We start from the raw sequence: 25,887 nt of genomic DNA, 5'->3' as shown, positions 1-25,887 counted from the left end.
ACTAATCTCCACCTTCTATGATATTTTAGACCCATGCAAGACAAGCATCTCCTCAGGGGGGTGTCCTGCTCCCCCCTCAGATGTGCAGCATGCATTTTGTGGCTCTATTGCTACACAGTCAAGTGATTTTTCTCAATTCAAGCTGTGAGTCAAACAAGGGGATGAGACTTACCCATGTTTCTGTGGACTCTCCTCTGACAGGATTTCACTGCTGCTCTCATCAATGAGATGGACACGAGCAATGTATTCTCCACTCTGCTGGTAAAGTTTATACACAGCCACTTGAACTACACATTGATCACTGTTGCTCCTCAGCCAAGGGCTCAGGATGGTGGGGCTCAGCTTCTCTGATGCATTGAGAAACAGGAAAGAACCTAGAAGAGAGGATGCAACAAGAAAGCTTTAAAAATTAGAAAAATCCCCAAAGCCTCCTAGATTACAGATGAATACTTTCAAGATTTATGTCTCAGCTCATTCTTCAACCCTTCCATATCTTGCAGTAAAAGACTATATTTACCAGTTATATTTGGAAAGTTTACCCAGTTTTGTATTAAACCTATTAAGATTAAAGCAACACTTCAATTCACCTCCAAATGATCCAAAACAAATATTACATTTAGATTTAACTCCCAGAAGAAAAAAGCCTATACAGGTAATTAAGGAGTTCTAGGTTTAGATTCTTGTCCATAACCTCTCAGGTCTGGTTCAGACCCAAATATCTTAGCATTGGTTCAGTTGGATCCTGATTTGACAGCTCTGGCATATACATATTTATATTTATACTGTATCTAGTCCTCTCATCCAAATAAATAACAAATTCAATAGTTTTTCTTATGCTTCTCTATAAACAGAAGACTGCAGCGGTTTTAAGTATAACATTAGAGACAGGCTAAAGGTCTGACACAGTTTCATTTCTTCAGCAATTCATTCTAATGTATTAATTTTATATGCAGCTAATCCACATTAAACATTTCATTATTATCCACTACATTGACTCCCTCGGCCTAATTCTATTTCAACACAATCTGAGGCTTATCCAGTGGGACAGAGGTAATGTATTTTCATCCCATTGCTGCTCATTTCAGGTGAGTCAAATGACTCCCTTTCGGCAGCTGACTAATTTATCAATTTGTCCACAGAACAAGCACGCTGGGGCCTGCAGTTGGCAAATGAAAGGGACCAACCCTTAAAGCAAGAAAGAGTATGATATTCCACAAATTCTAGCAAGACTGGTCAGGTAATGAAATCTCATTGTCTTGATTACCTGAAGCATCCATTAATACAGCCTGTCCATTAGTACTGAAAACACGCAGGTCTGATAAAGAGTTTAATTTCATTGGGAGAGAAATTAAGGCTCAATAGGGCTGTAATTGAAAATTATTTTTAAATGTGCATGAATTTTAGCCAGAGCAAAAGCTTATTTTTGAAAATGCCAAGGTTGCAGGTTCAGAGAAAGGATCTCCTACATCACTGAGCAAAGCTCATAAGATATCCACAGGGTGTCTAAGAAATACTGTTGAGGAGCTACAAATGAATCCTTCTTGTTTTCACCTCAGTTTGTAAGCTCTGGACCAGGAGGTGCACAGCAGCCAGTCTGAGATCCTGCTGCAGCTCACCTCCTTCCAGAAGGCATTTGGTGAATCGTCCTTATTTGATTGTTCTAATTTCTCTCCACTGAACTGAGAGTCAAGAGCTTGGATTTTAATGGCTGACTGTCAGATGCTGGATTAGAACACAGGAATTGCACTTGTGCCCACAGATGTCCCCTTTGAAAAAGTCTGATTTGGTAAATCATCTCAGGTCACACAAATGGAAGAGCTACAAATGAAAACTGGATTCCCATCAAACACCATCTCCCTCACATACATTTATCATGAACAGCATTTTTGACGTATTGCTCAAAAACAGTGTTCTTGGCATTTACACCACATTAATGACATAGTTAAACTAGAAAACATCTATACTGAAAGAAAGAAGTGAAGAAATACATAAAGTACAGCCTGCTCAAATGTCAAGGTTCTCAAACAGAGAAGAGTGAAATGCAGTCACAGGTTTTTTTCCTTAATAACAAGATTCCTACATCTAAATAATAGTCTTTAATACAGTGGCTAATGGAATTGTTTGATGAGTTTAAACAAATTTTTGTCAGTTATTTTTGTTGGTCAGTAAAAGAGGAAAAAATCCCCAATGAAACAAAATCCAGCTACATGTATCATCCTTCCCTGTCTCTCTTTTGTTGCAAACAAAAGAGAATTAGAGCAGTAAATCTTGTGGCTTTAATTTTACCATCCCCATAAGAACAATGAAATCTCTGACATGAAAGGGAGCAAAGAGATTTCTGCTGGTGGCAGAAAGACACTAAGTGTTGCAATAATTGCTGATGGTAACTTGCCAGGTGCAAGAACCATTTGCACATCTTATTGCCTTGCAACAGGGAGTCAGATTTTAAAAATAACAAACAAAGGCAGCACTCATTCCTTCTTTTCTTGCAGTGGTTCTAAATCAAGGGACCTGCCAAGGATTGTTCCTCTTATGCCCTGACTTGAGGTCAGGTTTGAAACATCAATGAAGTCCAGTAGTAGACCAGGGTGTCTGCTACAGCAAATTTGTGAGACAGTCATGAATCTCCTTTGTTCTGACTTTTTTATTTCTACTCTCTGTCTGAAGGGTTCACACTGTGCAGTTGCAGCTTATTACTCATCACACGGCCAGGTGTACCTATGGATTTATACTGCTGAAAGGAGTCCAAGTTTGCCATGGTGGGATTACCCCAGCACACTCTCCTAGGATGCTGTTCCCAGGAGGAACAGCCCCACAGCAGCTGCTGTGAAGTGGTGCCTAGGAAATCATTACAGAGGACACGGCTCCATAATGGATTACACTGCATTGGCCTCACCACCAACACAGTCTTGTCAGAAACGTCCTCCCAGTGCATCCTTTGGGGAGATCACCTACCTGGGCAAATACTAGAGGTCTGAGAGGTAGTATTTTTTTTTATATGTATGTATTTATTTTATTTTAAAAGAGGAAAGAACAAACGCAACTTTGTCCTTGTTTTCGAAAGCTCAGCTACATCATGGGTGGCTTTCTTGTCTGCAGCAGTGTTCTCTTTTTGCTCTACTGCTCTTTTAGTTTGTAAGTGCCAAGTAAGGAACTATCAGAGCATCGTTTAGCCCTGATGTTATGGGAACAGTTTCCAAAGTTAAAATAGGGGTAACTAGCTTTAACACCACAGACATGTTCTTATACAGCAAATTTGAAGATTCTGGGATTAAGCCATGGCACCCACAAAGGAATAATTAACATATCTGATGTGAGAAATAATACATTTTAAACACAAATCCCTATATTTGTCTCTTCCCTTAAAAGCACAATCTCTCAGGCACTGCCTGACACTGTTTTCTGTGATGCTCCCCTGCAGGATCAGCATGACCACCATTTCCAGGATCATCCTAGAGACTGCTACTTAGAGTTAAGGGATCACCTGGAGATCCATTACACATCCATGCCAAGGGATACTAGAATATTTTATTTCACAGCAAGAGACTTTCTCAGCAAAACCAGAAGCTACTTGTTCACCTGTATTTTCCCACAGTGGGAATTCATGTGGCATGCTTTGAGATCGTTCTGAAGACTGTATGACTCAGGTTCCAGCTAGAACTTCTCTGCATGTATTTTCTCCTATTGGTTTGCAGCTCTAATAAGACTCTTGGGATCCCCCTGGGTGAATAGCTAGAAAAAGCACTGTAGCTTCCACCAGACTTCTGCTCCTATTCAGATACCAGGGGGCATAAGCTGAGATGACAGGCCCCATCATGGTCACATTCTGCTGCTCAGGACTCTGGAGGGCCTGTTACTTACCACAAATATCTTCACCAATGAGTCACTGCAGGAGTCTTTTGCTACATGTTTTTAATTGGACTCTGGCTGCACAATGCAATGCTGATATTGAAGAGATGCAGTTAAAATAAAGAAATGGTAACTAGATATACACTCACAGACCGAGGCACTTAGTACTTCTGGAGTCCTGAGCTCATTCATCATCATCACACAGAACCCAAGGTTTGGAGAGGGAACAGCAGTCAGTATTTTGCCCCCAGTACACTCATGTTTGCATTATATGACAGAAAACCTACTAGCTGATACTGCTCTGTGGTGTTCCAGAAAGTGCTGGTCTAAATGCAAATACTTCATTTTTCATATTCCCTCTAAACACTCACATACTGTGTGACAAATCTACCAATAATATTCAGCTTCTAATGATAATTTTTCCATCTTTTAAATAGCTGCAGTCATAAGGCAATGGTGTTACTCATCCTCATATGTTGTGTCTGATAACATCTCTGGCAACTTGCTGTCACTTCAGACAAACACACACGGAAAGATATTTATGCTTTAAGCACAGTAGATTATTGCAGTTGACATAAAAGGAATATTACAAGACAAATTAATATATCCTGCATGAAAAATTGCTGTTGATCCTTTGGAAACTTGTTTACAACATTTAAACATTCATGTCACACAAAGGAAAAGGATGGTTTATCAGCTTAGTAGCAAGATGTTTTTGAGGTGATGAAGACAGCTTCAAGTTCTACTGCTCAGGACTAATGAGGTAACAGATGATTTATAAACAAGAAAACTGATGTTGAAGTACTATGCACGCACAGACACTATGAGCAAAGCACCCATCCAAAAAAGTTTTCAAATGAAGAAATATAAACTGGCAAGCCTACAGCTTAAATCCACACTAGCAACAAAGCCCATTCTCACCATCTCTGTCCCAACATCCTTATCTGGTATGGATGCACAAACCACCTGAAACTGATGCCAGTGAATGCTGAGACAACCTGACATGCTCTCAAAACAGAGACATTCCTTTGGCCCTAGAAACTGGGTAAACTTGGAATCCTGTTGCAGGCCCTTTGAAAAGCTAGTCATCTGACAGCTATACCCAAGAGCTTTGAATGGACCCTGCTAACTGCTCATATCCTAAATCCTTCCTGACCAGTCTTAGAGGAAAAGCATGGACAGAGCCAGGTCAGTTCTGCTCAACAATCTTGTGATGCTCAGTGAGGTCAGTGCAACCCCATTGCATCCTTGAACCTTTCTGAGACAGCAGCCCAGGAAAGATGGGTGCAGTCCAAAAAGACAGCAGCCTGAGAAGTCACAATGGGAAACGGGTCCTCAGCAAAGTTTTCACCACAGAAAACAGCAAACAGCTCTTCTGGGGCAAATACATTGAGGCAGTTCCTCCATTTGCAGCTGAAATCTAGAATTTCTAGCATATGATGGGGCTGAATTACTAAAGAGCAGCTCTGTCAAGAACGACCAGGGATGCTTGGTGGGTGACAAGTTGACTGTGAGCCAGCAGTGGGTCCTTGCAGCCAGAAGGGACAACGGCATTCTGGAATACATCGGGAGGCCACAAAGATGATGAGGGGTTTCTCTCTTGTGAGAGGAGACTGCAGGATCTGGGCCTGTTTAGCGTGGAGAATAGAATAGTGAGAGGGGATCTCATCAATGCATTTAAATATCTCAAAGTGCCAAGAGGATGGTGCCAGACTCTTTTCAATGGTGCGCAGTGACAGGACGAGGAGCAATGTCTGTAAACTAAAAAAAGTTCCACCTCAGCATGAGGAAGACTTTTACACTGAGGGTGGCAGAGCACTGGCACAGCTGCCCAGGGAGACTTTGGAGTGTCCCTCCCTGGTGACATTCAGACCCTACCTGAACATGCTCTGTGTCACCTGCCCCAGGTGACCCTGCCTTGGCAGAGGGGTTGGAATGTATGCTCTCTTCCAACCCTAACAATTCAGTGATTCTGTGGAAAGCAAGAGTAAAAATACAGCTAGGCTGACTTAATCTGATCACACTTATAAAGCAGCAATTTAACAATCTTTGCAAAACTGATAGATTGTTATTCTGAACATAAACTCCATCTTCCTACTAAAAGGATTTTATTACCTTTCACGTACAAGTTCAATACTCTACCAGATTAAATTAGAGCTGTAAAAACTATTAACAGTCAACGTCTGTTGGGGACTGTACAGTAGAAAAAAATTATTTAAATCAAGTTTTATAGTCTTTAGAGATGCTGACTGGAGAGAACATATCCACTAGTATCACAAAACATCCCACAGAGCTGGTCTTTGCATTCTTCATTTCACACTTGACTTTCAAATTAACTACTCAAGCAAAACTTCCAGCAGGAGCTCAATAGTTGGCAAAAGCCATGTAAGAACTGGGCACTACCTGAGTGACAACATTAAAGAAAAGATTTTGTTATACTTTTTTTGGGCTTATATACGCAGATTTTCTAATTGCCTCATCAAGGCTTCAAAATGTGCTGAATGTGAAGAATGTGAATGGTCTCCAGTGCTGAGTGCAATGTGACTACATAAGCACCAGAAGATTTGCAACCTACTATACTTGCATCTGACTTAAAATTCATGAAGGTAACAGCCTTTGAATTATTACAAAATTTGGAGCCGAACAATTCTTAACAATCTAATTATGGTAATTGGATGATATCCTACCTCTTTGGGAGTCAATCAGAGTTCCTGCCATTAGCTGAAATAGAACGGGGATTTCACTTCTAATACTGAGCAGGAGTTTCTCTGGATGATGCAAGAGCAATTCAGAAGCACTAATGAATTCATACTAACTCTGGTGGGCATGTCATACATTTTACAAATGGACAAGTTAGGGCAGACATTAAACAACTGCAAACAGCATGCAGCCAAGATTGGTATCAGAGCTGAGATCCGCAAGTCAAAGCTCTTTAAAAATTACCTTATATTTCAAGTATTTTTCATTTCCCAAGTATAAAGGGAAGGCCAATATCCATCAAAGCAAAATAAAGTAGAATTTTGTCCTGTTACTAAGGCATCAAGCAAATTTGATTTGTCCCATATGATTTCTCTTAAATTCAATGGCTTCACTCATATAAAACCTTGTCCCTCAAACAACTAGTGTTCATTGTTGCCCTTGGGAACTGCAGCAGTGCTATAGAAATGTGGCTTGAAGTTAGCAAAGACAGGAGTTGTTCATTTTCTCACACTCCAGTCCCAGAAATTTTCTTTATTATTTTAACTATTCTCGTGGAGGGAACCTTGAAGCCTTACACAGAGAGGAAGGAGTCTCCTAGCAGTGACCTTCACACAATTCTGTCACTTCCCTATGCTCAGGTGCAGTGTGTGAGCTGAAGTCCAAATGAACACCCTTTAAAGATTTATTACTATTTATCAGTTTAAATTCCAATAATCCTTAGCATATTCATATGGAAAAGTTGGATCTCATCACAGTATTCTTTAGATAGACAACAACAAGAGATGTTTTTCTCACAAAGCAATTTAGATCCAGTTTTTCAAAAGGAAAGTCAGATGGAAGAAGAAGAAAACAATTAAAAGCTCCAGGTACTGCCTTCTGTAACAGGAGCTAGAGCCAGATGCTGTTACAGCCCAATTCCTAAATGACTCAGCAATGTTTGCTCCCAGCTAAAAAGCACTGAACTGAAAAAAAGTAGTTAGTTAATTAAAAACTTAAAATTCAATGCTGAAATTAAATTCTTTCCTACAGAATGACAGAAGAGTCTTTAAATAATTCAGCCTTGCACAGCTGATTAACTAACATGCATCTTCTCTTTTGCTGCTGACAGAGGCAAATGGCAAGTTGCTTTTGAGATGCCTGTTCCGAGACTAGAGGATGGGAGAATTTTCTGTCATTGTGAGCAAGACAGACCTAGAGGGAAAGCTAAGAGGAAGCTGGTAGTGTCAGTAAAAACAGACGCAGAATGCCTGTTCAGGAGCTCAGTGTGTGCAGTAGCTAACAGGAGGGTGTGAAAGGAAGCCTAGTGCTGTGCCTCTAGCTACTGTTTTGCCTTGAGTGTGCTTATTCCATTACACTCAGGAGGCTGGAAGCTTAAAAATTAAAAAGTTCAGCGATACTGTGATGCACAAGTACCTGAATAGAAATGTGCCTGGAACAGAACTGCAGCCACTCACAGCTCAGTAATGACAGACACCACATTAAACAAGTGCAAGTTAGTCCTCTGAAGAACTAGAAAGCCACAAGAGAAAGCCCCTAATTAAATCTCTATGACACTCCTACTTTTGCATTCTCTGTCAGGATTAAACTCACCACACAGAAGCTGCCATTATGTCAGCTTTAAGTGCACAAGAGTCATAACTCAGACCATTGGAGAACCATGACATTGGTCCACAGATAACATAAATAAGACAAATCAAGACCAGATGATGCATCTTAATGTTTCATACATTTCCATTTGTTGTTGTCATCATCTTCTCCACATACATTCATGTACATTCATGCGCACAGTGCCAGGAGTCTATTAGCTGGCCAGCTGTCACCGTAAGTAGCGGGAAATGTGATGATCCTATCCAGAGCTTGTTAAATGCCTCATAGCATAAAGCATCTGTCACCAAATCCCTGCCCATCCTGAAGTTCAGCCATCCTTCCTCCATCTCTAGTCCACACCACTTCCATCCACCTCCCTGTCAGTAACTCAGGTTTCACTTCTGCTTGCCAGTTTTGTTTGGCAGACACCTTCTCACCGTCTCTTAGCCCTAGAGCTTCCTCATACTTTCTGTGCTTTCCTAAGTCATCACTGCAAGGATGAAAAGGGAGGGAAGTGCCTTGGCACACCAGTTAGAGGATGGAAGGAAATGCAGATGGCAGAAACCTTTTGAGGACTCTCTGCTCTATCGTGAAAGCTGTCCTGGCTGGTTTTCCTTCTGCTCACTCAAAAGCCCCACTTGACATTCAGATGTAAGAAAAAAAGCAAGCTTCACTCACATGCCAGTTGTCAATGAGCAGACAAGTGAGGGGACAATGACCTTTCCCTAAGGTCTGACACAGGGTTAGAGCTTCTCTGAATGTTGATAGACATGCTAAAAAAAGTACTGAGGCAATCAATGACAGAAGAGGATTCCACCAGCTTACACAGTTTCTGTTCCCTGGGCCTTTGATAACTTGTGTGTTCTCCAACAACACAGTTAAACTCAACACTTAGATAGCATTTTATAAATTCAAAACATTGCAGAAACATTTAATGATTAAACCTCAGGATGCTAAAAATCCATTTTCCAAATTGGAAAAGACAATATGAAAGCCAGGGGCTTGCCTCAATGTGCTAAAATCAGGCACCACACAGAATTCGTAGTCTAAACTGCTCAATTGCCAACAATCTTATTTATGATGGCAACATTTATTGAGCTAGTTTCATCTACTTCTTCTGTTAACTCTAATTAAAAATCTACCTAATCTACCTTTCCTGTGAAATAAAACAGATGCTTTTTTCTATCCTAGAGGCAGTGGCACAGGTAAAGAAGGGACTATACTTCAGATGAAGGCTACATGTCCTGGTGGGATGAGATCTCAGTTGACTGGACTCTAACTGTCTGTTCTCAGTTCTGGCCTCTCAAAGACCTTCCAGGATAAAAAAGCAAACAACTCTGGCCACTGCTGTCACCGTTTTAAAATAAGATCAATGAACCACTGGAACTGCAAGGTCCTTCCATAGGCCTCCATCCAATGTCCTGCCTTGAGCAGAACCATCACCAATACTAGATGAGGGCAGTTACAACTTTGATCAGCCAAGTCTCAAAAGCCTCCAGGCACGGAGATTTGACAGCTTCTCTGGGCAACCTGTTCCAGCATTGCACCCTGCTCCTGGTCAATCTGTGAAATCCAACCTGGACCTCCCAAATGGGAAGCTGTTGCCACCACCCACTGTATCCTCTGCTATGGTGGAGAAGTATTTGGCTTTGCCCCATTTGTATCTCTCTGCTGGGTGGCTGTGGCCACCCCCAGCTCACCCTCTCCCCAGCCTAAGCAAGCCCAGCTCCCTCGCTCTCTGAGGGGGTACATCCTGCAGCCTCCTGCACACACAGCAGCCCCACTGGGTCCTGCCAGTTTCCCCAAGCCCCCTTGCCCTGGGAAGGGAAACCAAGGTCAGACACAGCAATCCAGGTGTGGCCCCACCCATCACTGACTAGTCCAGAATAAGTAACTTCTCACAACTGGATGTCTTCCTCTTATCTTATTTTGGATGGCTGCCTGCCCTATTTGTTATGGGTTGGGTCCTCCATAACCTGCAGGTCCTCTTTAGCAGGACTACTAAAGGCCACCACTTCCCAGCCTGGAGAATGGGATACTGCACCAGCAAATCTTGGTGGAAGAGCAGAGCTTATTACTTCTAATGGCTCCTGTTAAGCCTTTCCTCAAGTTTACCAAGGCCTCTCTGGAACAAAGTTTTGCCATCACAGCATCAGCAGAGTCCCCTCTCCTTTTAGTTGTGGATCATCTACAGATTTGACCAGTGTCTCATTTTCTAGGTCCTGGCTGAGAATACTGAGCACTACCAGCCCCTGTTCTGATTCTCCCAATCCTTGCCGCCCTTTTCTTGAACCCATGCTGAGGTCTGGGGGCTGCCTTGGCCTGTAAAGAAATTCACTGAGATTCACGTTCCCAGTATCATCTGTCGACAAAATTGCTTTAACATGTACCAAGGAAAACTAATGGATTATTTAAAACACTTAATTCCCCCACAGGGCCTAGGAGACTCATTGAAGGCCAGACCTCTTTACAGAGAGTACCTTAGAGAGTCACCACACCAGAGTCCAGGAGAATGAGGGAAAAGACAGCTGGCAGCTACGAAGAGACAGACAGTGACAGCAGCACATATGGAAACACAGAGGAGCTTCAGTCACAACAACAGTGACCACTGAAGCACATGTAGCTCAAAATATTTCTGCTACAATGCCAAGCCATAATTTCTGTGCCTTGTCGCCTCAGTTAGCTTTTCTTATTGTGACTGCACTGTGATTCAGTTGAAAATTACGTTTCTGCTGAGGAAGAGCCATTTTTTCTTTACTTGTTCTGCAAACAGCCTATCACACTTTTGGGCTCTGAATACTGTGAACTGACTGAAATAATAAGGACACTACTTCTTCCAGCCATGAAAGAGCTGGGAAAAGTCTCTACTCTTCATGCAAGCAAATACCCATGGGGCTTCAGTGTGAGTTTCACATGAGTACAAATTGTAGAAGTTCAAGCCCTCGATGCACATTATGGATGAAAGACTGTACAGCTCTTTTGCTCTAAAAACAAAAAGCACAGCCACAGGGGATCTGCCCACCGAACAGGGCATGCCAATCATCTCACATGTTGCAATCCTACCTTCAGCATGACTTACAAATCAATTCTTTGTCTCAAGAGGGAAATATTTATCTTAAAAAAACAACAAATTTTGACAGCACAAAGCCTAACTATAATGGAGGAACATTACATGAAATTCAACTAAACAGCACTAAGCACAATACATCGTACAAGTTTTCTTCTTCCAAAAAGAATATTTAAATGTCTCTGAAATGCCACCACAGCCCTAACTAAGCATTTCTGCCCTCAAAAAACAAACTGCCATACAGATTGTCAGGGAAAGGTAGGTTGAGGTATATCTATAAAGATGTACAAAGCTCTTCCAACCAATTACATTCCCTTTTCAGCCTTACTGAAACTATCAAATGAGAAAAAAATCAAGTAGTCAGACTTATCATTCTGTTGGCATCCCCAACAAATTATCTTTAGCTCATTGACATTCTAATTTTCTAGAAACAGGCACAGTTATGCTAGAAAGGTTATGACTTGTGTATTTATCTTGGTTACAATTATTCTATGCTCTTTTCACTTCCATAAGATATAGCATAAATGAGAAATCCCATTTTATTTGGTTTTTGTAAGCTGCAGAATGAAAGAAGAATTGTCTTATTAAAAGAATGTCTCTCTACTCTAGTTTTAGCCTGGGGATAACTAAACAAGGAATGGATGGCAGGGTGAATTGGAAATGGATTGTGGCTCACAACATGGATTTTACACAGCCCAGAATGACACTCAGGAGTTAAGAAGCTGGCTCAGCCCAACAGAGATTGCAGCTGGTGGTTTCAGTGAGTTCCCACCACAAAGCCATTACCATTATCAGTACCATAGTGAGACATCTCAGTGGTAAGCTGGTGTAGATGAAACTTCTGTGGTTCCTGTACTGCAGACACACAAGTGGATTTTGACCTCAGTGCTGCCTCATTCTATCTGCACTAAGTCCCAGGTGCCTCCCAGTGCTCATCCTGTGGAGCAAACCCCCAGTGAATGTTACTACTGGATAGCACGTGCAGGAGATACAAGAGCCCAAAGAGATCTGGCATGAGTGGGGACAGCTTGCCTTAACACAACCATCCTCACCCTCCACTTCCCACTCTGGTGGCAGAGGAGTTTCTCGCTAGTGAAAAACGAATGGAAACACCTCATTTCACACACTGATGCATTATGATAACTGGTGCAGTATTTTATGCAATGTGGTACAGATAGAGCTCAAACATAAGCTGAGTGAATTTAGAGTACTTCTGGGAAACCACCCACGTTGTCCATAAATTCATGATGGTCACTGGTGTTCTACAGGAAGATTAAATTTCCTCAGCAAGGAAAGATGCTGAGGCCTTAGTTGTAATAAGGCTGCTTTTTAAAGCCCATACTGTGAAAGACTATATTAATAAGAGGTGAGATCTTACCTGTTATTTCACTTTTACACCATTCACATAATTTGCCTACATTTTGCATTTCACCTGCAGGTCACTTATTTTCATGATTGTTCTGCCTTCCTTTCCTAATTGGAGGCATTAGCACAAGACTGCCAACTCTTGTGGGCAAGGGATGTTATTTAAAACCAGGCAGGATTCAGCTTTCTTTGACTTGAAACAGAACCTTATGACCACCTGTCAAATGATCAAGGTTCAACAGACCCATGCATTTTTGAAAGCATCACTTCTGGCCTTAAATCAGCCTGGCAGCCTTCTTTTAAGGGTGGAAAATAAACTCCCCTGGGAATAAGCTAGTGGAGGCAGCAGACATGTAAGCTGTAATACAACAGTGAAGAGCAGAGATTTCTCCTATTTCCAGTGACATCCAGCCACACAGGATTTACCACTATGGCTTCTCAATAACCCAAGTCCTACACAGAGTGAATGTACTATAGACTGTTATGAAGTGGTTGGCAGAGACTCCATAAAGGCTACAGGAGACACCCAAGCCTCACTGAATAATGCTCCCTCCCTCTTTGCCTTTTAGATAAAAATAAATATTGCAAGGTCATATGCAGCAGAAATACACTGCTGACAGCATGTCACTATGTAGGCTCTAATAAGCCCATAGGTGTTTGTGCATATATGTCATATCTGACAGCATGCACTCTCACAGTTCCTGCAGGCAGCATTTTTCATCCCAACTGGCAAGAGTTTAATGGCTTTTCTGTTAAACTGGTTGGTTAAAAAAAAAAAAAAAAAAAAGGAAAACAACATGTCTTTTCTGTTCATTACAAACATGGAACTGATCCTGAAGGGAACACAGCAGAGACTTGTAGACTGAGAAAGCTTTCAAACCATTTCCATCTTTGAAGATGAGCTATTGGGGTATTTAATTTAATTAAGTCTCAGTATGGCTGTAGTCCTTGTTCTAGATACAGTTGATAGGTTTTTTCCTTTAGGAGAAATGTGTAAAAGGAAGCAAACAAAAGTGAAACAGAAAAACTGCATTCTTTTGGTGGCTTTCAACACTGAACAACTACTGAATTTTACTGTTCAGAGGAATCCCTTTTCCTCATTAAATGTAATCATACACCTAACCAAAATAACTCTCACATTGGGAGGAAAGGTACAGTAGTCACTTTCAACTTTGGCATTCTTGTAGGAAAATTAACTGATTTGGAACTCTGAACAGGAGATGGAGAAAAGAAGAAAGCTGGTGAGGTGCATGAAACCAGCATTCTCTCTCCAAAGCTATAATTCAGCACTCAGGCACACACAAATGAGATGTGGAATCTTTGAACCTTTGTGAATCGAGATACTTGATGTTCAACCTTCTGTCAGGAAGTAAACACCCTGATATGAAAACCAAAAATGACAGGCCTGACTTACAGTGACCATCTCTTGCTATCCTTTGTACGCTGGTCCCTTCCAAACTGAACACCTACAAACATGCCAGTGTGTTTTCACACAATTTTTCAATTTGCCTAGGAAATAGAACTGAAGTCAGTATGAGCACTGGGTCTCATATTTAGGAAGTTTAAATAAGACCTGCTAATCCTACCAGTTCTTTTTGCAGTGACCCTTACCTGGGGTCCCTTTCTATATTCACTGTTTCCAAGACAAAGGCTTTCACTTGCAGTGGATACTCCAAGGATGGTTGCTGATGTCAAGTTTGAATAGTAAATAAAATTTTCATTATTGCTTGTCTGATGAGTGTGAGAGGCATTATTTGAAAAAATAACATGGTACATTTGACTGATTTTGCAAAGAAACCAGTGCAAATCCACAAATGCTTTAAGGTGACTCTGAAAAAAATTAATAGAATCAGACTGATTTGAGTTGGAAGGGACCTTCAAGATCATCCGGTTCCAATCCGCCTGCCATGGGAGAGACATCTTCCACTAGACCAGGGTGCTTAAAATCCCAATCAAGCTGGACTTGAACACTTCCAGGGATAAGGCATTCACAGCTTCTCTGGGCAACTTGTGCCAGTACCTCACAGTCCTCACAGGGAAGAATTTCTTCCTACTAAATAATGTCCATCTGCTCTCTGTCAATTTAAAACAATTACAACTCATCCTACTACTACCTTACCTGAGAAAGTCTCTCTCCATCTGTTCTGTAGGCTCCCTTTAAGAACTGTGAGGCCACTGTAATTTCTCCTAGAGCCTAATCATGAATAATGCTGTACATATGCTTTTATCCCTTAAAATGGTGTATAAGCTCTACCACTTCTGAAGGTCTCAAATACAAATTGCAGAATGCCTCTCAATGGAAGATGGTCCTTATTTGGAAATGGCAGACAACTAGAGCTTGGTAACCATTTTATATAACTGCACAGTTTGCAAAGCCAATAAAATGCTCTTTTGAAGAAATACTAACCTGGTACAGCTAGATAGAAATCAGATACCACCTTGTATTAAGGTAAAAGCGTCTACTTTGTAGTTAATGAAGTCTACACAACCTAAACCACACCAAATAGGGTGGTGAAAAATGATATATGATGCCATAAAAAACAGCCTCCATGGTCCTATACAGTTCAGTCTGCAATCCTTGAAAAGAGCAATATACAGAAAACACAACTTGATGCTATTGCTTGAAATATTAAAGTGTGTTCAAGTGTTTGATAACAGCCTGCTATTTGCAGATTGTAACACCTTGTGTGGGGAAGATGAAGGTTGATCAAGGATCATGGTTCATAAACAACTGGAACATAAACAATTTTGAAATATAACAGCTCTCAAAAGAACCAAAATATTTTATATTTTCTAGGAGGTTTAAGTACTGGGTAAAGCTAGCACCACCTACACTACAGCATACAGAATAATCTTGGCTTCGTAGAAATAATAGTGGCAATTTGTTCCTTGGCCTCTAGACTTCCAGCAGGGCTATCAATTTATGACAGAGGCTTTCTGGCACGTGGATACCTACCCAGTCAGAAACAGAGCTGCAGCTGCCATTTATTTCATGAAGATCACCCCCAAACCTTCAGAGCTGGTTAATGTTGGCCTTTATAATTCAGATACTTTTAATGTAGTACCCTTCCTCCCTAGCCAGCTGCTTCAAAAAAAATCAAATCATATCTGCCTTTCCATTTTGTCAACGATGTACCCTCTCATGGGTGCTGACACTTCCTTCAATTTTGCAGTTATTATTTCAGATAGATTAGAAAGATCTGTCCTGCCTTAGCACTCAGCGTATCAGGTGAGACTTAGGATGATCTCAGTTGTAAGAGAACTGTCATTTTTTGGGGAAAATGCTCTAATGTCTGTCACAGTTCCTTAGTATGATGATCTGGTTGAAACTAAAACCTTTATATAGTGAGAAAACAAAGATACTTCTAGCCCAACATTTATTCTCATATGGCCAGAAAATTACCTACTTCAGTCATGAATAAAATCAATCTTTATCTTCAATAAGCAAAGGAACTATTCCACACTTTCTCTTTTAGCATTCACAAAGTATCAAGCCTACTGACTACATCACTCCTTGTATGCACATGGCACTTACTGTAATGAGAGAACAAGAAAATCCCACATAGAGAACGTGTGTGCACTGGTTCTGAGTGCTTCTTCTGTTTCTTGCAAAAGTAGTTTCTAAACATATATATATAAATTTAATCTTCCTAATATATAAGAGGATATATAATTGAAAGAAATCTGTGTTTTTCATGAAAGCAAATAATATTTTCCAGTCAGCTCTGCTTACACCTCACCGTGCATAGAACACTCGTGGTGACAGGCGACTGCTTTGTGCTGCCTTGATAACAAGCCAATTACAAAGTATCTGAAAAATACAGCCTCCTATAAAATTACACTGTAGTTAATGGAGCACAGATACTGCCCCTCAAATGGAAAGAAAACCGAAAAAACAAAACCCAACAATCCAGAAACCTGTCTATTAGATGTAGTAATAATCTGGCCATGAAATGATAAAGGTTTGACAACCCATAAATTGCAGGCATTCAGTTTGGCTGTTGGGAAATTGCTTGCATACAAGTCACCTCAAATCCAATAACCTTTCCTGAAAGTTTGATTATAAGTGAGATTATAACTCTATTAAATTAATCACTGCAGAAGAAACAGACAAAAAATCCCATACCAGACAACACCCTAATTGAGAACAATAAGAAAGATGAATAACATATGCTGGTTCACATAGGTGCCATGGCACTGCAATTGCTAAATTTAATTAAAGGGGAAAGAAGTTGAAGATTCTGCTGCTGCTGTGATTTGCATAATACAGTCCAAAAAAGAAAGCCTTTTGAAAACTAGACCATACTGAAATCAATCCTACAACAATAACAGCAAAAAAGGCAGAACATTTTTGGATAATAAATGCCAATATGAATTTGCAGTGAATATGCATACATGACAAGAGAATTGTTCATAAAAGACATAACAAATATTTTGCATTTCTGTAGCACTTTTCATCTGAGCCTTAAAATGTGATTCATAACAGATTAATTTTCACGTAAGCAAATCTCACATAGGGATTTAATTTACTTGGCCAGAAAGGCAGCACATTTTAAGAAAAAGCCAGCAAGCTTTTAATGGTATCAGGTAACCCTATGAAATAGGATAACAAATGAAGCAGCTCTTATCCAACCAAGTCACATCTAAAGAGAGGAACATAGCCCCATTTCAAGACCTCAGCTGGTATCCACAGCCATCTTTTACCAGAACATGCCTGCTGCTTAGGCAAAAGAAACAAGACTCTTTTGCACTCTCATAAAAGTTAGATTACAAATCCTCAGAAAGGGGGAATACCCTTGCACCTCATTGAATCACATCCTCATTATGGCAACCACCTCATACACTGGCTTACAGACTGATATATTTCGCTCTGGGGAGAAAGATGGAAATGAAATAAAGTGTTACTGCAGTGATCATTTAGAAAGCACTACTGTGACTGCTCAGAGGTGTTCTTCAGAAATGTAACCACCTACAAAATCAACGCAGCAGCTGAACAGACATGGAAGCGTCTGGCACACAGACATGAGCATGTAACTTCTCTGAGGATTTTGCACAGCTGAATTACAGGGATAGAAAAGCAGCAATGAGAGGATGCAAGACAAGCGCCTACAGAACAAGACAAGACCAGAATCACAAAAATTTACATTTGTTCTAAGCAGAAGCACAAGACATTAAAGTTGTTTGTTGGTGGGCTTGTTTCTCAAAAGATTGTTTTTCAGTGTTTTGTTAAGCTAAGTTTTTAAAAGCCTAAACAAAAGAATGCCTTAAAATGAATTAGGATTAAGCATACCACAATCATTAGCAGGCTAAACAGCAATATGCTTCCAGGGCACTGTGCTGCCTCCAGCCAAACCTCATTATCCTTCTGAACCCTCGTTAGAGAATAAATGGATTGACCTATTTATTTCATGCCTAAATTTTATTAGAGGATTAACTTATTTTTTTTGCATTCAGCAGTGGCAGTAGCAAAGGTATTTGTATTCTGTGAAGTGATCTAGGGGAGGTAAAGGGGATGACTGAATGAACTTTGCTGATAGAACTGGATGGGCAAATTCCTGCAATCAATGTCAGTTCCTGTATATATCGGTCTCTGATCCAGTGACAAGCACCCAGCAGCTTTCTTGATGGTCTTACACACTCACTCTTAAATCACTGATATTTAATTTGCATTTTTCTTATCTCCAGTTTTAGTATTTTCCACCTGTGCACACTGGTTTCTCTTTAGCTACTGCTCTGCTTGAGCAAGCCTTGCTGATACTCATCTCTACTGGCCATCTAAATCCTGCTTGCCACCATGATCCTCCAATTTCCTCCCTCTCTCCCTTCTTTGGGATTCAGCCATGAAATCAAAGATGAATCAGATACCAGACATACACATTGTCATCAGATAAAATTTATTGCAGCTGCACGTTACATTGCTTGCAATGAGGGAAACTGAAGGGAAAAAAAAGAAAGAAAACATAATGAAATATCAGACAACTGCCCAAATTTATCTCTGGGACCAAGCTATGCTACAAGCCTAATAAATGCATAATAAAGTGTGTAGAAGCCAAGGCCATAACTCAAACAAGACCTGGCTACCAGCACAGGAGACTCAGCAGCAAACACAACCTTTGGGGAAGAACAGCTACTATACAGTTCAGGTCTCTGCATCCAGCTCTTTGTGGTCTTGGGTGAAACTTTTCTTTTTGCCCCCATATTTCATTTGTGAAAATCAGAACTAGGCTCTCTTTAAAAACTTTAAAAGACAAGAAAACAGCAGAAGGTAATCAGAAGTATTTCCTGATAAATAAATGCAATCCTGTAATAAGAAAAATAAATACTTGGCCTCATCCAAAGGGTACTGAAATTTTCCATTTCAGCGTCTTGCATTTGTAGTCTTCTCATTAACTTCAGGAAACTTTGAGATAACCTTTTTCATTTAATCTTCTACAATAGAAGTGTTTTTGTAAATGACCTTACCTTTACCAGAAATGCAGATGCTGGAAACCACTACACTACAAATAATACGAATCATGAAATAACCCTCTGATGTACCACCAGATCAGGAGAGTCTTATTGTGTTCTATTTTAAATACAGATGGTCTTTGTAGCGCACCTTATCAAGGCATTTCTAAGGTGCACATTGCCATAACCAAATAACGTAGGAATATTCTATTAATTTAGCCATGAATAATCTGCAAACAGATGGAAAGTTCTACAAACACTTTTTTCCCTCCTGAAAATTATTTGAAGTGCTCTTTGTGTGCAATACAGATCACTCTTCAACTGCTTAGGAAGTGTGTGTTTTAGAGAAGTCATTCTTAACTCACTGTTTGAACTTTTATGTTTGAACTGAAATGCAAACACACCCTCTGATAGGATGAGCATTAACTCTTAAGAGAACACTCCTTCCTAGGACTGACTGCAGCACTTCTATGCTAACCAAGAAAACATAGAAGATGCAGCTCACTCCTAAAGAGTCAAACAGGAGACAATTAAGCCATAATACAAATAAGCTATTTCAAATAGAACTATTTAGATGGACAAGCAACATGCTTAAGATAGTGTTTGTAGAAGCATTCAAATCTACATTCTTCAGCAAGACACTTCTCATTACATCACGGCCATCTTCTTACTGGAGACATTTTTACCAGAGTTAGGGTGCAAAACACTTACCTGATCCTGCACAATAGGCTTTCCATAAAAATCCTGCTTACCAGGATCCTCTCCTACAAAGCTCTCCATGATCTGCTATGGATTTGGTCCTATGAGTCAGCTATGAGCTACAAGTTTGTTACTCTCAGCTCCTTGGGCATGGTAGCAGGGTGAGTGGGGGTCAGTGCATTTTTCTCTTTCATCAACGAAAAGACAGTTCTTGGAAACTGTTGTCCTATATTTTTTGGGAAGAGATTGGAATAAATGCGGTATTCACAACAAATTTCCCAGCTTGAAGGATAAAAAAAATCAGTGATTTTCTTAGAACAAGTATATAGGTCAAAATTTTAGAATGTATACCAACACATTACCTTGCTACCACAATGTGAATCTGCTCTAAGGAGTGGCTGACAGGGTAGCTCAGAACCTTAGGTTTCACTGCTGAAACCACCAACAGGGGCAGCCAATTAGTGCCAGCTCCTGTGGACAGTGCTTTGATGGAAAAGACAGAGTTCTCCAACACATTTCCTGCTGACCATCAAACGCCCTGCAGACAGCAATGACTTCCAGCACCTGCTGATTAGCTGAATTGGAGCCAATTCTGGAAAGGTCCCACACCCCATTACCAATCTGCCTCTCACTGGTACTGTTGATTGCTGTGAAGACAGAGAGATGTTCCTACCAGCCTGCTGTTCCCAACACACCTGTGATGGAGCAGGGGCAAAGAGCACTTCTCCAAGCACTTCATTTGGTTTTGAGTTCCCCACTTGGGAAGTGATGGAGGCAGCAAACAGAATGCTTGGCTCTTTGCATAGATCAGATTTTGCATAAGTAGCTAATGTCAGCCTTGGGGGAAGGAGAAGGAGATGAAGTGCTCATTTCCAGAGACCAGCACATGGTTTGTGCTCCAAAAGTATTTGAAAGAATATAAATCAAGGCAGAATATGAACCAGCAGAGCTAATTCACTGCCTCACTGTTTCATTTCAGTTGCATCTTTCTCGATCTCCTCAGCCAGGTAACATGGCCTTTCCTTGAAAGTTACACAACAAATCAAATAAGTGGGTGCTGGGAAGCAAAGAGAGAGGAGGAGAGGTAAAATTTATTACTGCCTAAAAGGGAAGGTGACTCATAAGAGAGTGGTATTAGCAAAGTGGCAGTATGAGACGAAGAGGGAGTGCTTTGAACTCATTCTAATGATCTAATGACTAATATAATCCATTAAGAAAAGCAAGGGCAAGATCTTTTTCACTGATTAACGTTGTACCTTATCCATGTTTTTAATAAAAAAATGTAATCTATACTGCTCCTCAGCTATCTGCATATTTAATTAAAATGCTGAAAGCTTTCAGAAAGCATTTATTTCACTCCATCAGATGAAATAGTGAAGTATCCTATCCTTCACCATGGATCTGGAAGAAGTAGAATAAAGCAAGGAGGAAGAAGTGCATCATAATTAATACAAGAACATCTGTTGGCTTAGCAACATACCTTTAAATGATGGTGTGTGAAAACTCTAGACAAATACTACAAGAATTTAACACTAATATTTTATGAAGCAGATGTTTTCTTAAAGCCAGAAATGGTATAAAGTAACTGAAAATATTAAAATTCTGCTCTTAGACTTCAATGATGTATAAACGAATGTAATTTGCTTTTAGGGGAATACATGAACCTCATACAAACAATCACAATATGTTAAAAAAACCCCAACAGGTCAACCAAACTCCATGCTCACTAATCGTTCATGCTCTCAAACTGAAATTAAAGAGCAGACTCACTTGATGTCTATCCAAGTATTCTGCAGTTACTGAAAACTAGATTTCTGCTATCATAAGACACACTCCAGTGTGAGAGTAACTGAGGTTCTGCTGAAGGAATACCTTTCCTGCTCAGACTGACCCACTGCAGTCATCCATTTTAAAAGCACAATACATTATTAAAATAAATTCAACTCAAATGAGCAGCTGAGCTATTTCTGGTTCAAAACAGCAGTCAGAGGCTCAGATCACATTTCACCTGGTTGCAGCTGAACTGCTTGATCGCAGTCTTGACTACTTTGAAAATGGAAGCCTCTTGCCAAGACAGTGTTCAGCTGACTGTCTGGAATGGTGGTAGGCCAAAAGCCCTGTTCAGACACACCCCATCCCTTGGATTCTTGGCCACTGGAAAAACAACATATTCAGTGCTGATTCAGGAGACAACTGTAGCAACTGCAATCACGTCACTGTTGGGCTGGATGTGACACACATACAACTCCCTTATACAGTCACAGGGTTTTTTTAAGGGCACAAAGCAGGTGTAAGGGGTACAAAAAGGTGCTTGCTAATTGTTTGCAACTGTTTCAACGTTTCACCAGTGGCTGCTTATTATTCATAGATATTGTATTTGTACATTCAGACCCCACTCATGACTTTGCACAGCTTAGAGCAAATCACTGTTCACTGAACACTTGCCTTTATTGTCCCTTCGGGGTTTTTTTGAACACAACTGACCTACTCTGAGCTAACACTGGCATATTCTGAAAGACATGGCTAAAGGAATTATCAAGAATATTAGAGGTTTTATGTTTAATAACTCTTAGAATAACAGAATTTCAAAGAGAAACGCAGCATTAAACTGGTATTTTTAAAGGATTAAAGAGGTGATCCTGACAATCTGAACACCAGAGAATCAACATGGGACAAGTTAAATAGCTTCAGAACTGAGAAATGGCTCTTACAACATGATGGAGAGGAGCTGAGTCCTAAGGAAATATTTTCACAGGCAAAAGGAGAGTGAGCTTTGCTATATAATATATGCTGAGAATAATGCAATAGGCACCAAAGACTTTGACTGTCATAAAGTTATAGTAATTATAAATAAAAGGTCAAATCATCGATAAATAGGAAGAATGGTATAAGCAACCAAAACAAAGCTCAGGGAAAAATGACATGCAGGAAGAAAGTTTTGGCAATAGTGGCTGTGTAAAGACACTGTCTTGGCAGTGACATGGAGAAGGCAGTAGTCGTAACACCAGATGTCAGCTGAACTTGGGACTGCAGACAGGCACTGCCCCCAGCTGTGGTGGGAGGCTCAGCCCGTGCTGCTCTGACATCACAACTGAACTGGACTTCCAGCACAGGCAGAAATTTCAGGGAGCTGGGTACAGCTCTCAGTACTAGTGAGGCTTTGGGTCAGGCTGTGAACAGAGCCTGGAAGAAGTTTGACTACAACCATGTAGGCCTTTCACACAGAGTCTTGACCTTGGTATCTTTTAAAGCAGTTCTTTCATATAGTAAAAAAATACACATTTTTATCCAAGTAATGAAGTAATTTTCAGGATAACTACTGCATAAAGGATAAACTGAACATGACCTTTCTACTCTCAAAATCCTTTTCCTATATTTCAGTCTCTTGAGATTCCCACATAAATTACTGCAAGTGCCATCTACTGCCCTTATCAGAAACTTGATTTTTTCATCCTCTCTCTTCGAACAATTGAAACAATGAAAAACTTTAACAAAGTTTAGTGTGCCTTACACACTGCCACCCAACACAGCAAGCAAAGCAAATGGTAGCCATATCTCATCAAAGTGTATTTTAAATAAATAACCTACTGGAATCAATAAAAAGATTTCTAGATCAATTTCTATCCACTACTAGGTCAGATGATCTAATGATCTCCTTTGACCTTAAAATCTATTAACCAATTTGTTTTCCACAGATGACCAAACATAACTCCAAGATGAGCAGTCTTCACAGTTTACCACTCCACACAAGGAAAGGGCAGGGGAAGCCACCTTATCAGGGAAGTGCTACCCTGCTGCTGCTGCTGCATGTGATGGGATTAATTTAGTTTTATCCTATTCACCATCTTTAACTACTTGTAACATCTTTAAGAACCTCATGCGTTAAATCAAATGTCAAGATAATCATGTCACTCAAAAGCTTTTCCCAAGCTTAGAACAAGAGCCTGCAAGTGCAATCTCTCTGGAGACTGATTCGAACATGCTGCAAAGTGCTCCTTCAGCAATGAGTAAAGCTGCTACCTCAACTCTCAGGCTTTATGGACCTTCCATCCCAAGGAGGCAGGACTGGGAGACTTCAAAGCAAGTGATTTTAAAACCTTTATTGTTGACAAGGAAATAAAAACTAACAAACAAAACCAACAAAACAACACACCCACCACCACCAAAGAAACCCAAGAAATAGTATTCACTCCTAAAAGGAACTTGGAAGAATGTCCTCCTCATTAAGAAAACCCTAACAATCATCCCAAAAGATTTAAAACCACAGCATTGGCTTGATTTCTTTATATGATCATATCTGTAGCAGCACAGTATGGGAGTGAAGTCTCACAGCTCAGTCTTATTTAAAACTCTGGCAACAGCTTGCCAGAGAATCCCCACATCTGGGAAAAGAACACTTTGGAGCAATACTGCCCAGATTTATAAGAATCCAAGCCAGAGCAGTGTGCTACTAGACAGAGAAGAAACCATTAGAAAATATGGAGAAAACTAAGGAACAATACAATTATTTCACCCAAAAAATTTAACATTGCATGAGCTCTCTGCTTCTGAAAGTAATGCTGATGAAAAGATTTTTGCTGTTTTTCAAAGTCTTGTAATATCCCTACCATGCCAGCACACACATTCTTACTTTGAGGACAGTGAGCTGAAAAACAGAGTTACAAATGTGACACCGTGATTTACTGGCAGGAGTACAAATAGAAGTGGAATTGTATGCTTCTGAATTATTAATAAAAACATGTTTGATTATTCCCTTTAATAGCACTCCCTCAGTAAAGTATACAGAATCCTTTAAGAAAAGACTAGTTCTCTTTCGAGAAAGGATATGTTTTTAAAGTATTTTAATGTCATTTTTTCCAGAAGCTATCCAGTCATCTAAACTATTAAAGACTACTGTAAATTTTTATTCAGGTGCAAATACAGTTGTACTCAAGAAAAGGTCATTACTATTATAAAAAAAAGAACCATGTTGAATGCATTACAGAAAAAAGAGAACCTCTCAGTTGCAGAGACTGAGCAAGAGACTCCTTGGAAGTGCCCATAATGCCCCAGGACAGTTCAAAGTAGGACTAATCCTTCAACGAAACTATTCAAGTGAACAGAAACATCTTCTGAAAGCAATCTTCTGAAAACCAGGATGCTTCCCATGCTTAAATGTTTCACTGAGAAGACCTCTCTACCAGGGATGGGATTGGTAGTCAAAAAAAAGGGGAGAAATGGGTTTTTCCCCCCTGCCTCCCATCTGCTTTTAGGATAGTTTAATCACATACATCTCTTTAGTGAAGAGAGACTACAAGTCAGCCCAAGCCCTGTGAAAGGTACCAGTCAATGGCATTTCTACCAGTGACTGCTATGAAACTCCATGCTGAGAAAAAGATTTTTCTGTGAAGCCCTGAGTGATATTTCTGAAAGGAAAATACGGGAATGCTTTGTGGAATTAAACAAGCAAACAAAACCCCAACAATTTGGTCTGCAGGATATAGATTGCACTGCCTAAACAAGTTTCACCTCCATCAAAAGTAATTCAATGCGACTGACAGCTTCTCTTGAATCTCCAACAAAGAGTTTGTTAAGTTTCTGCCATTTTATATTGATTTCATATAAAATAATTTAGAAACCTTCTCTTGCTGTAGCATTTAAGTTTACACATCATGTTGTGTTACATGGTGGTTTTTTAGGAGGTAACTAAGGACATGTAAGGTAAGAATACTTACAAGCAGAACAGTTTCTGTTCTAAGTATAGACACTAAGCCCTTCCAGTGATTCATACCAGTTGTTTTTTATACTGATTTCCTGAAAAGACTGTGCTTCAAACCCAGCCATTTTTTACTTCAGATTTCAGAATCTAAGGTTCTCTGGGCCTCTTCAGCCCAACTCCAAGCCCTGGCATATTGTTTTATTGAAAAAGCAATATACTTTCTAAGACATTTTAAGTACAAAAGAACAGTGGTCCAAGGCTGGGTGCCTAAACACGTGCATCTTTGTATATATCCTAAAGCACACCAGAGTTGTGATTGTTCATTTGCAGTCACTCCCCTCATTTCATACCACTGAATGGAGAGGACTTGCCCCATTTTCTAGTTTTACTGCCCTGACCTTTGCAAATCTACAGCTCTTATGCTAAAGGCCATTTCCTTTGCAATAAATCTCCCTGTCACCACAGCTGCTCAGCC

General features: G+C 40.2%; 1 protein-coding gene across 1 annotated transcript in view; it reads right to left on the bottom strand.

Moving 5' to 3' along the window:
- The window catches only part of ALK (ALK receptor tyrosine kinase), a gene marked incomplete at both ends in the record, with an annotated part of 302,815 nt that overhangs the window by 160,374 nt on the left and 116,554 nt on the right, over positions 1-25,887 (bottom strand). Inside the window, one exon of the mRNA XM_083856843.1 lies at positions 173-374. Coding sequence (XP_083712969.1) covers positions 173-374 — 202 coding nt within the window. The remainder of the gene's footprint in view (positions 1-172; positions 375-25,887) is intronic.

Source organism: Zosterops lateralis (assembly GCF_965231275.1).
Source record: "Zosterops lateralis genome assembly, chromosome: 3".
NCBI lineage: Eukaryota > Metazoa > Chordata > Aves > Passeriformes > Zosteropidae > Zosterops > Zosterops lateralis.
The sequence above is the reverse complement of the archived record's forward strand: the minus strand, read 5'-3'. Positions and strand labels throughout refer to the sequence as shown.